The 12,434-nt window shown below is 52.9% G+C and overlaps 1 protein-coding gene across 6 annotated transcripts in view; it reads left to right on the top strand.

Moving 5' to 3' along the window:
- Positions 1 to 427: 427 nt before the first annotated feature.
- The window catches only part of LOC144265359 (class I histocompatibility antigen, F10 alpha chain-like), a 594,986-nt gene continuing 582,979 nt past the window's right edge, over positions 428 to 12,434 (top strand). For all 6 annotated transcript variants that reach the window (XR_013346263.1, XR_013346262.1, XM_077817986.1 and 3 more), the window contains exon 1: positions 428 to 573. Coding sequence is in view for 4 of the 6 variants with exons in the window: in XM_077817986.1 (XP_077674112.1) it covers positions 510 to 573 (64 nt within the window). In the remaining 2 variants the exon portion in view is untranslated. The remainder of the gene's footprint in view (positions 574 to 12,434) is intronic.

Below are 12,434 nucleotides of genomic sequence, written 5' to 3'. Positions count from 1 at the left end.
TGCGGTCACTGCCCGCGCACGGAGCGCCGCGGGGGGGGGCGGTTCATTCACTCCGTCCACACAGGGGTTCAAGGCCAAGGCGCCGCGGGGGGGGTCTCCGGCCGGGGGCTGCGGGGGTCGGACGGGAGGCGCTGACGGGGCCGGGGGCGGCGGGGATAACGGGGGGCTGGGCGGCCTCAGCGCACAGGGACCAGCGGGCTCCGGGGAGGCGGGGCCGGGCCGGGCGGAGCGAATCGCTGCCCCGGTCCCCGCAGCCCCACGGCCGCGTCGGCGCAGCGCCAAACTCCCCGCCTCAGACTGTCCTGCCCCGCCGCGTTCTGCCCAGCGACCGGTGACGCAGGCGGGCCTGTGAGTCGCTATTGGCAGGATGTTCCCTCCCCCCAGCCAATCCCTGGCGCGGGGCGGTTCCCTCGGCAGGGGGCGGGACTCGGGCGAGGCCGGGGCCGGGCCTGGACAGGCCGAGGCGAGTCCCAGCGACGAGTCCGGCCGCGCAGCTCGGGGGGTCCGGGATGGGCCTGGCGCTGCGCCTGCTACTGCTGCTGGGGGCCGCCGCCCTGCCGGGGGGTCGCTCCCGTGAGTGTCGGGGGAGACCCCGGGCCGGGGGAGGGGGGAGCTGGGTGTCGGGGGGGGGCAGCCGGGCCGGGCCGGGGGAGGGGGGAGCTGGGTGTCGGGGGGGGGGGGCAGCCGGGCCGGGGGGTCCCGGGGGGGCAGTTCTGGGCTCTGCGTTCAGAGGTGTTGGGAGACCCCCCCGCCCCCCCCCCGGCACTGAGCGGTCGCTGACAGGGATCGGTGACGTTGCTATAGTGACCGGGGGGGGGGGGCCTGGCCCCCTTGTGCCCGGCGCTGCCGGGGGCTGCGGGGACAATGTGCCGTGGGGGGCTGAGCGCCCCTGACCCGAGCGGTGACCCCGGCATCCAACGCCGACCGCCCCCAGCCGGGGGTGCGGCCCCGCTCGGACCGGCACCCATGGGTGCTGCACCCGCCGACAAGCCCCTCGCGGCCCCGTGAGGCTCCCGGGCTGCGGGGAGTCCCCGGGGCCAGGCGCTGCCCAGGCTGGGTCCCTGCTGCCTCTCCGGGCCGGCCGGGCTCTCAGACCCGAGCCCTGTGGGCAGAGCCGGGCTGACAGAGGGGGGTAAATTGACCCCCCGTGGCCCAGGGTTCAGTGACGGGACTCTCGGGCCGTTCATGGCTCCCAGAAGGTGCTTCAGTTTGACCCCCGGGGCCTGGACTCCTGAGCCTGGCTTGTCCTCGGCTACGTGGGGCTGAGCTGTGTCCGCCCCCGTCTCCTCGCACCCCCAGTCAGCCATGGGCCTGGGCGGCGGGTGGGTGGGTGTGGGGCCCCCTCTTTAGGGAAGGCGAGCCCCCAGCCTGCCCCTTCTGCTTGTGTCCCTCTCCCAGCGGCCGGGGCCACGAGTCCCCCTCGGCCGGAGGAGTCTGGGGCCAGCCCACGCCCTGAGTCTCTGCCTTGTCCCCCACCCCACCTGCCTGGAGCTGCCCCGGGCCAGCCAAGCAGCAACTCCCCTCCCCAGACCCCAACCGCTGAAGCCCCTCGCTCTCCTCCGGCAGAAGCATTTGCTGTGCCCCATGCAGGTTCCCGGGCAGCCGAGGAGGCTGGGTTTGCTGCTCGGCTTCCGGGAGTCCAGGGAGATCGCTGATGAACCCAGGAAGCTGAAGAGCACATCCAGCCTCCTCAGCCCCCCCGGCATTGCAGGGAGGATAATAAAGCAAAACTTCCCTCCACAATCCTGCAACTGGGGGTCTGGCGGCAGCAGCAGGGGAAGGCGGGGCCTCCACTGGCCTGATATACCTGCCACGCCTGCCCATGGCAATGGGTCTCATCTGTCCTGGATGCACATCTTTAGAGGTGTCATCCTAGGGAAGAGATGTTAACCCCCTTTCTGTCTCTGGCTGCATGTTGATGCCATGGGGGGGACATGACTTTGGAGCCCCTGGAAATGTGCATTAATCAGGTCTTAGTTTGAGCTTGAGCTCCCGTTGCAGAGAACAGAACAGGTGCTGCGTTTGTGCCGTTAGGATGTCCTGTAGCTGCCGGATAAAGAGCTTCCGGATCCCATTGAGGGTGGGATGAGGAGAGGGGAAGGCTCATCCTGCTTTTCCAGGCATGGATTTGAATCTTCTTTGTTCTCCATGAGGCAGGGGCAACAACTCCAACCTCCACAGAGGCTGGGCAGGGGCAGGACATCAGCTTGGAGGGGAGGGGTGGGTGGGGCAGTGACATCACCAAGGCCTTTTGCAGGAACTCCACCCATTGGGCAAAGGTGGTGGGGAGGGGGTGACCTCACAGAGAGACCCCGACATCAGCCGGGCAGGGCCGATTGAGCTGGGTGAGGCTGTGGGGTGGGGTTGGGGTATGTTCGAAGTGGTTTAAGGTGCATTGGTGCCCTCGTGTCACCTCAGTAACAGGCTTGGTTTGACGTAAACAGGATTAGGCCCCAGTGCAGCCTGGCCCTACAGGGTCAAGTCATGTCAGGGACCAGGAAGGAAAGCAGAGAAGTGGGGGTGTATGTGTCGGGTTATCCCTGCAGCAATGAGGCAGGAGGCCGTCGTGTCAGGAGAACTGGTGTAACTCCAGTGGTGTATCAGAACTGGTGTAACTCCAGTGGTGCAGAGGTTTGGCCTGGGGCCTGCAGGGCTGGGTGTGTGTGCGTGGGCAGAGGAGGACATTGATGAGGATCAGAGAGAGTCTGGGCCAAGCTGACATTCTCACTGGCTGGTTTGGCTTTTTTAATGCGTTACATCCAGCACCAACTGCCGTGGGTGCCTGGCTGGGCCTTCGTTGAAAGAAAAATCCTCCGTGCCCATTACATTAGAGGTGACCTGAGAAGGGGGAAATAGGGTGTCCATTTCTGTTGCTGCCTAAGGGATAGCAAAGGCCCGAAAGGGTTTTTTCCCCTCCTTGTTTTCTTGTAAGCATCATCTGCCCTGTTTTGCTGGAGGTCTGCTTGGAGCAGCAGAGACCTGGGGTGGGAACTCTCAGCCCTCAAATGGAGGGCCACTGGGTGTAGAATCTTTACCAAGGACAGCTTTTCTTTCTTCTGCTCGACAGGTGTTTGGTTGGGTAGGGCCTTTTCTACACTTCAAACTTGCTCTGGTTTAATTAAACTGGTGCAGATAAATCAGTGCCAACCCCTTTGTGGGCCCTCTTATTTTGGTATCACCGTGGCCTTTTTTAGTTTAGCTTAAACTGATTCCCAGCAACTTAACCTGAACTGAAAAAAGCTTCTGTTACATCAGAATACAAGTGTCCACGTGGGGCTTTGTGCCGGTTTAGCTGAATCAGTTGTGTTTAGTTACACTGGTGCAACTCTCCATGTGGACAAGGCCCAACCGACTTAAGGTAAACAGAAAAAAAGCCACTCTTAGGCTAAGTCTACACTAGACGGCGCAAAGTGCTGCCATGGGAGCTCTCCTGCGGCCGTGCTTTGAACTGTCAGTGTGGTGATCTGCGAGCGCTGTGGAGAGAGCTCTCTCAGCGCTCCTGGTAAACCAGGTTGACGAGGGGAATAGCTCCGAGCGCTGGGAGCCTGTCTACATTGGCGCTTTACAGTGCTCTAACTTGCTGTGCTCCGTGGGGGGGGCAGTAATTTTTCACGCACACACACATACCGCCGAGCCAGCAAGTTAGAGCGCTGTGAATTGCCAGTGTAGACAAGCCCTTAAACTGGAAAAAGAGGGTCCACAGACCCTCTTGCACTGGTTTAACTAAACCAGTTTAACTCACACCTTAACTTAAACTGGTGTGAATTTGTGGATAGAGAAGGCTACGGTTTTAACAATGAAGTTTAAACAGTTGTAATAAACTTTTTAGGGCTGTTTTACGTGCAGTGTTTGTACTATTTTTACACCAATCACTTAGGCTGTGTCTATGGTGCACACCTTACAGCGGCCCAGCTGTGCCGCTACGGCCATGCCGCTGCAAGGCACACAGTGTGGCTGCTCTTTGTTGGCAGGAAAGAGCTCTCCCACTGACAAAATAAAACCACCCCCAATGAGGGGCAATAGCTTTGTTGTTGGGAGAGCATCTCCCTCCTACAAAGCGCTGTCCCTACTGGTGCTTTTCATCGGTAAAACTTTTGTGGGTTGGGGTGTGGTTTTTTTCACACCCACCGATGAAAGTGCAGTTGGACATAGCCTTAGTGTGGACACAGTTGTACTCAAGGCTTTAATTGTCATAGGAGTATTTCCCGGAGCCCCCAGGCCTCCCCCACATTCAACAGCATCAGGCTGGAGTCAAGGTTTGAAATTATTTACTGGCGCTCCGCTCCTGCTGAATGTAAACCCTGGTTATACAGATACAGATTATTCCCCTACATTTACTGGTGTAAAGCATGGCTGTACCGATAGCACTGCACTTGCCGTAGGGATTTTAATTATTTTGAGGAACTAAAACTCTTTTGGTATTGAACCGATTTAACTATTTGGGTGAAAAGAAACAAACAACCAAATTCAGTAGTTAAAGCCAAAGAAAAACAGTGTGGAGCTGACCTCGGCATAGGGTTGCCAACCCTCCAGGAATGTCTTGGTGTCTCCAGGAATTAAAGGTTAATCTGCAATTAAAGAGCGTGTCCTGTGATGAAACCTCCAGGAATGTGTCCAACCAGAACTGACCATTACGATGAGTGTAATGTGTTCGGGACAGGGACTGTCCCTTGCTCTGTCTGCACAGCCCCAGCCCCAGCATGGTTAAAGCTGGGTTGTGCTACCATGACATGAAATAATAATTCCTTCCCCTCTCGTGTTCTCGGGTTACACGCCCGCCCCTCAGGTTCTCCAGCTCACTGTCGAGTCTTTCACAAAAAACAGGGCCAACAAGATGGGCCTTTCTAGTGGGAAAAGCAAGCCAATTTAAAAAGTAAAGCTCCCTGCTATCCTCATCCTCAGCAGATGAGAGATGACAGGTCCGTTGGGGATAGGCTACGAAGGGCCTCACAGCTGAAAATAGGCAGCTTCTATTTGATGAGAAGGAGGAGCCAGTGGAGAGAGGCAAAGAGACAAGTGACATGGTCAGATCAAGGAGCTAGGAAACGGTCTTTTCAGCATCTTCTGAAGGGATCTGAGTGGGCTAAGTCTGCGTTTGTCAAGGCCAGAGAAAAGGATGTTGTAGCAGTTGAGACACGAGATGCTGAGAGCCTGGGCGAGAGGTTTAGCTGTGGGGGTGGATAGGAAAGGCAGTGTCTTAAAGAGGCTCTGCAGAAAGAATCAGCAAGATTTAGGCATAACCTGGATGTGAGGACCTAGAGAGAGCTCCAAGTCAAAGATGACACCCAGGTTATGGTCCTGAGTGGCAGGCAGGATGGTGATGCTGTCTACAGTGACTGACAAAGGAGGTAGAAGGGAGATCTTGGGAGGAAGATTGGGAACTCTGTTTTAACCACATTGAGCTTGAGCTGATGATGAGAAAGCCACAAGGAGATGTCAGAGAGACAGGCCAAGATTTTAGTTTGTGCCGAAAGAGACAGATTGGAAAAGTGGATAGGTAGATCTGTGAGTCATCAGCATGGAGATGGTAGTTGAATTTGTGTTTGCAGATGATTTTGCCCAGAGATAAGGTGTAGAGGGAGAAGAGAAGGGGACCATGACAAAACCCCATAGAAAGCTGGAGGGGGATAAGGAAGATCCTCTGACGGACATGGTGAAGGAGTGATTAGAGAGGTCAGAGTAGACCCAGGAGGGGACAGGGATAAAGAAGCCAAGGGGGACAAGATTTCAAGAAGAGCCTGGCAAATGGTGTCAGAGGCGGCTGGCAAGCCAAGGAAGGTGAGGATGGAGCACTGATTTTGAGTCTTAGTTAGGAAGAGTCATTAGAGACTTTGGCAGGAGCAATTTCCCTGGAGTGCAAGGGGTGGAAGCCGGGGTGGGGAGGGTCTTGGAGGGAATGGAGGACAGGAACTCCAGACAGTGATTGCTGAGGCACATTCAATGAGTTGAGAGATGAAAGGGAGAAGGGGCTGTAGCTGGAGAGGCAAATCGAGTCAAGGGTCTTTACGATGGAAGGTGCTGAAGTGTGTTCATATTGTGAGGGGGAAAGAGCCAGAGGAGAGTGAGAGGTTAAAGAGAAGAGTAAGTGAGGGAGGAGAGCGGGTGTGAGGGAGATCAGGAGATGGAATGGGGTCTGTGGGGTGAGTGGAGGGGTTAGGAGGAGAGCAGATGGAAAAATGTCCACATCTGCAAGGGAGAGGGAGGTAGGAATTGAAGGAAGGTAAGGAGAGGGGAGGAGGACTGTCATATTTTATTGTCATGGATACACATGACTGGTGCTGTCAAACATAAGAACGGCCACACTGCGTCAAACCAAAGGTCAGTCTAGCCCAGTATCCTGTCTTCCGACAGTAGCCAATGCCAGGTGCCCCAGAGGGAATGAACAGACCGTGTAATCATCAAGTCATCCATCCCCTGTTGCCCATAGGGACACCATTCCTGTCCATCCTGGCTAATAGCCATCAATGGACCTATCCTCCATGAATTTATCTAGTTCTCTTTTGAACTCTTTAAACCCTGTTTAAACCCTTGGCCTTCAGAACATCTTCTGCCAAAGAGTTCCACAGGTTAACTGTGCGTTGTGTGAAGAAATACTTCCTTTTGTTTGTTTTAAATCGAATGCCTATTAATTTCATTTGGTGACCCGTAGTTCCTATGTTATGAGAATGAAGTGTTATTTACTCCTTATTTACTTCCTCCACGTCAGTCATGATTTTATAGACCTCTATCATATTCTCCCTTAGTGATCTCTTTTCCAAGCTGAAAAGTTCCAGTCTTATTAATCTCTTCTCATACAGAAGCCATTCCATATCCTTCGTTATTTTTGTTGCCCTTTTCTGAACCTTTTCCAATTCCAATATATCTTTTTTGAGATGGGGTCACCACATCTGCATGGAGTATTCAAGATGTGGGCATCTCGTGGATTTATATAGAGGCAATATGATATTTTCTATCCTCTTATCTATCCCTTTCTGAATGATTTGATTTTTTGACTGTTGCTGCACATTGAGTGGATGTTTTCAGAGAACTATCCACAATGACTCCAAGATCTTTCTTGAGTGGTAACAGCTAATTTAGACCCCGTCATTTGATATGTGTAGTTGGGATTCTATTTTCCAATATGCATTACTTTGCAATTCTCAACATGGAATTTGATCTGCCATTTTGTTGTCCAGTCACCCAGTTTTGAGAGATCCTTTTGTAGCTCTTCACAGTCTGCCTTGGACTTAACTTTCTTGAGTAGTTTTGTATCATCTGAAAATTTTGCCACCTCACTGTTTACCCTTTTTTCCAGATCATTTATGAATACGTTGAATTGGACTGGTCCCACTACAGATCCCTGGTGGACACCACTATTTACCTCTCTCCATTCTGAAAACTGGCCATTTATTTCTGCCCTTTGTTTCCTATCTTTTAAGCAGTTACCGGTTGGTGAGAGGACCTTCCCTCTTATCCCATGACAGCTTACTTTGCTTAAGAACCTTTGCTGAGGGACCTTGTCAAGGCTTTGTGAAAATCCAAGTACACTATACCACTGGATCCCCCTTGTCCACATGCTTGCTGACCCCCTCAAGGAATTCTAGTAGGTTGGTAAGGCATGATTTCCCCTTACAAAAATCGTGCTGACTCTTCCCCAACAAATTATGTTCATCTGTGCGTTTGACAATTCTGTTCTTTACTGTAGTCAACCAATTTGCCTGGTACTGAAGTCAAGTTTACCGGCCTGTAATTACTGTGATCACCTCTGGAGTCCTTTTTTAAAATTGGTGTTACGTTGGCTATTCTCCAGTCATCTGGTACAGAAGCTGATTTAAATGATAGGTTACAGACTACAGTTAGTAGTTCTGCAATTTCACATTTGAGTTCCTTCAGAATTCTTGGGTGAATACCATCTGGTCCTGATGACTTATTGCTGTTTAGTTTATCAATTTGTTCCAAAACTACCTGTAATGATACCTCAATCTGGGACAATTCCTCAGATCTATCCCCTAAAAAGAATGGCTCAAGTTTGGGAATCTTCCTCACATCCTCAGCCATGATGTCTGATGGAAAGAATTCATTTAGTTTCTCCTCAATGGCCTTATCGTCATTGAGTGCTCCTTTAGCATCTCGATTGTCCAGTGGCCCCACTGGTTGATTAGCCGGCTTCCTGCTTCTGATGTACTAAAAAATTTTTTTTTCGCTATTACTTTTGGAGTCTTTGACAAGCTGTTGTTCAAATTCTCTTTTAGCCTTCCTAATTATATTTTACACTTTAATTTGCCAGAGTTTATGGTCCTTTCTATTTTCCTCACTAGGATTTAAGTTTCACTTTTTAAAGGATGCCTTTTTGCCTCTCACTGCTTCTTTCACTATGTTTAGCCATGGTGGCACTATTTGGTTCTCTTACTATGTTTTTTAATTAATTTTGAGTATACATTTAAATTGAGCCTCTATTATGGTGTCTTTAAAAAGTTTCTATGCAGCTTGCAGAGATTTCACTTTTGGAGCTGTCTCTTTTAATTTCTGTTTAACTAACACAGCTCTGGAACAGTTCCTGGGGTGACCCGTTCAGTGTGTCAATCCCCTTAGGGTCATACACTCTCACTGAGGTAAGCTGCTTGGCTTCATCGCCTCCTGGAACTGAACTTCAGAGCCTTCAACACCCTGCTTTATGCCGTGAGCTCCCCTCAGGGAGAGCACCTGAACTAGACTCCTGGGAAAGGCTCCCTCTGACTTCCTGACTCTGGAGTGACTCTCAGCCAGTGTTGTAAAAACAGGAGGGTTTATTAGGTCACTAGAGCACAGTGTAGAACATACTTAGTTAACATAGAGAACAGAAAGTGACAGCAAAGTCCATCTGGGTCTGTCCCGGACCAAGAGCTCTCTCTTTAGTTCCAATCCAGAAGCTTCTCCTCCCTCCAACAGCCCACACTTAGCCCTGAGAGGCCCCCTCCTTAGTCTTTTGTTCTTGTTCCTGGCAAACATTGTCACCTGGCCTCCTCCTCAGCCTTTTGCTTTCCAGCTGATCCTGGAAATGGGGAACAGAGGGTCAGATGGGCCATCACCTTAGAAGCTGAAGTTATGGAGGACGAGTGTGGGAGGCTGGAAGGGAGAGCCGTGGTGTGGACCAGAGAGGGCTGACGAGGGGAGGAGCTGGGTGGGTGGCAGATGACAGCAGCGTGGAGGGGAGAACAGAGAAATTAGGTGCAGGGCGGGGCAAAAGAAGAGATGGAGTGAGGAGGGGAGAGGGAGGGGCTGGAAGCAGCAGCAACAGGAGAGGAGAAGCCTCTGTCCCACCATGGTCTGACCCCAGGCAAGTGGGAGGGGAGAGGCCACTGCAGGGCAGTGTCAGAGGGAGGGAGCCTAGCCTCTGAGAGGCAGGAGCGGGATCAGACTCTGCTCCATGCTGTTCCTGTTGCTCCCGAGCTAGATCCATAAAGGGGCTAAGGTGCCTAAATCCCAGAATCAGACCACTAGGATTCACAGAATCTCCCACTCAGCTGCTGCTGAGCACGGTAGGTCCCTGAACTCACTTGGCACCTACATTTGTGCATTAACAGTTCCCTCGGGACCTGTGTTCCTGTGCCCTGCAGCCTCCTGCTAGGCTCCTGGATGCCTGGGCCCCAGAGTGATGCATGGGCCCAGAGATGACAGATGTCCTCCGCCCTTGTCTGCGGGCCCGATGCGGTGAGGGTGCTCAGGCTGCTTGCTGGATCGAACCCACACGTGAAATCACACAACAGTGTGGGAGGAGCCTAGTGGTTTGGACATTGCCTAGGGTGTGAGAAAATCCTGGTTTCAGGCCCCCTCTGCCTGCTGGGGAGACTGGATTTGAGCAGCCCTCTTACTAACATTCAGTGGGGGGATTTTCGTTGCTAGCTCCCAGTACCAAAAGGGGGAGGGTCAATGGGAAATCAAGACCCTGAAACTGACAGTCCCCAGGGTCAATGGGGAGAAGCTAATGCTCCAGGTCAGCCTAATTGACAGGGCGGGCAGGCTAATCAGGGAGTCAGGAGGCCTGGGGTCCCATCCTCCCTGTGAGCTGGAATTGCCTGGGTCCAATGGAGTGGGACTGAGCCAAGGAGAGAGCAGGGGCCCAAGCTGAGCTGGGGAGCAGAGCCAGCCAGAGGGGCCAGAAAAGCAGCCCAGGAAGCAGCTCCGAGCTGGGAGCAGTGTCACAGAAACAGCCCTCAGAGCAGACCTGTCCTGGGGGGAGAGCTGCAGCCATGGAGCCAGAGACACAGCCCAGGGAGAGCAGATCCTGTGCTGGGAGCAGGGCTGCAGCCACAGAGCCAGAGGGGCCAGAGAAGCAGCCCAGGGGGCTGGAGGCAGAGCAGCAGCATCAGTGCTGAGGCGGAGTGGAGCTGGAGCTAGAACAGTGGGGCTGGGGCTGGAGCTAGAGCCATGTATGGTGAGCAACTGGGGCCAGCCAAGGGGGGACCATGGGCAAAGGGGCACAGCACAGAAAGACACCCCCAGCCAAGGATCCTTGCAGGCCAGACTGGGAGGGGGCTGATGCTGGGAAGAAGGGTCCCACCGCCCAAAGTCTGGAGATGTGTGGCCACCACCAGAGCAAGTGTGCAACCCTCAGCATCCCTGCAGCACAGCCAGGGCCTGAGAAGGAGACCTGGGACTTACAAGGAACAGACTGTGAAGTGCCCTGATGTTCCAGAGGCACTGTTTGTGATGTTCCCTGCCACAGAGCAGGGTGATGTGTTTTTCTTTAACCTTTCCCATTTTTCCTTATTCTTTTTTAAATTAATTGTCGATTAAATAGCTTATATTTGCTTTAACTTGTCTGAAATGATCAGTGGGTCAGGGACTTGCCCAGTGCAGAGAGAGTACCCCAGAGTACTAACCCCTGTCCTAGGTGACCACAGCAGGGTTGGGGGTCGAGCTGCCCAGGAATCCTGGGCCCAGCCTTGTTGGGGTTACGAGGACTCTGCCAGGTAGGAGAGTGGAAGGGGAGTCCTCAAGGGCAGGGAGGCCTCTGGGTAAAGGAAGTGGGAGCGAGGACTCAGATCCTTTCAGTAGCCCATTTCAGTGGGGTAGTGCAGAATCTAGGAAAGTTCCCACAATAGCGGGACCATTCCCCCGCTTACACTTACTCAGGTGAGTGAGGGCTCCACGGGGGCTGTGTGAGTGAGGGTCCACACTGAGGGTCTGCCAGGTCTGAGACTAAATATCCCCTGAGACACTGAGGAATTGACAGGACCAAACAAGGCACCAGCCTGTGTCAGCCTGATCCCCAGGTCCCAAACCCCAGATATGTGTGTAACTCCCCTGAGCCGTGTCTGATGTCAGTGTGATGCTCACTGGAGTGAACGGATCAGGGGTTCAGTGGCTGCAGCCCCTCCCCACCCCCTGCTTTGGCCCTGATCCTGCCTGTGGATCTGTGAGGTGAACCCCACTGTAGGGACAAGTGATCAGCCTGTGAGCTCCATGGGGCAGGGCCTATGCAGTGACTGGCACAACAGGGGGCCTGGTCCCAACAGGGGACCTAGGGTGCAGCCACAGCATGAATAAGTTAAGTCCGAAGCAGACTGCAAAGAGTTACAAATGGATCTTGCAAAACTGGGTGACTGGACAAAACAATCGCAGATGAAATTCAGTGTGGATAAATGAAAAGTAATACACTGGAAAACATAGTCCCAACTACACATATCAAATGATGAGATCTAAATTAGTTGTTACCATTCAAGAAAGAGATCTTGGAGTCTTAGGGGATAGTTCTCAGAAAACATCCACTCAACGTGCAGCGGCAGTCAAAAAAATGAACAGAATGTTGGGAATCATTAGGAAAGAGATAGATAATAAGACAGAAAATATCATATTGGCCTCTCTATAAATCCATGGTATGCCCACACCTTGAATACTGCATACAGATGTGGTTGCCCTGTTACCCGGGGTTCTTTCAACCCAAAGCTCTTGGTAACTTTTACTCTGTGTGAGGTGGTGTCAGGACATAAATCAGGGGAGACATGGCCATCCAACCAATAGATGGCGGCACAAACAGGACAACACAAGAGTGCTTTCACTTAAAGCTAAACTTTACTTAGTCTCATGCACTTACACACATCCGCAACAGGTTAGTAAAACACTCCCAACCCTCGATAATTACCGAAGCTGAGTGTGGCTCTCGAGTGGCACAGCGGCAGCCGAAGCTGAGTGTGGCTCTCGAGTGGCACAGTGGCAGCCCGTCTGCTAGTGGGGAACACAAGATGCAGCCAGAGGGAGAGTCCAGTCCTGAAGAGTCCCACCACCTCAAACTTTTCCCCCTTATTTATACATTAGTAATAGAATGACGTGTCCCTTAAATAAAACAAGCAGTTCCAATGGGCAAGCAAGAGGCTACTTCTGATTATCAATTAACCAGGTGCGGGTTTTTCCAGAGTTTGCAGCCTTGAGGCCCATTCCTGGGGCACATCCTGCTGTTCTAAGTTGCATGTATC

The sequence above is a fragment of the Eretmochelys imbricata genome, chromosome 5 (assembly GCF_965152235.1).
Source record: "Eretmochelys imbricata isolate rEreImb1 chromosome 5, rEreImb1.hap1, whole genome shotgun sequence".
NCBI lineage: Eukaryota > Metazoa > Chordata > Testudines > Cheloniidae > Eretmochelys > Eretmochelys imbricata.
The sequence above is the reverse complement of the archived record's forward strand: the minus strand, read 5'-3'. Positions and strand labels throughout refer to the sequence as shown.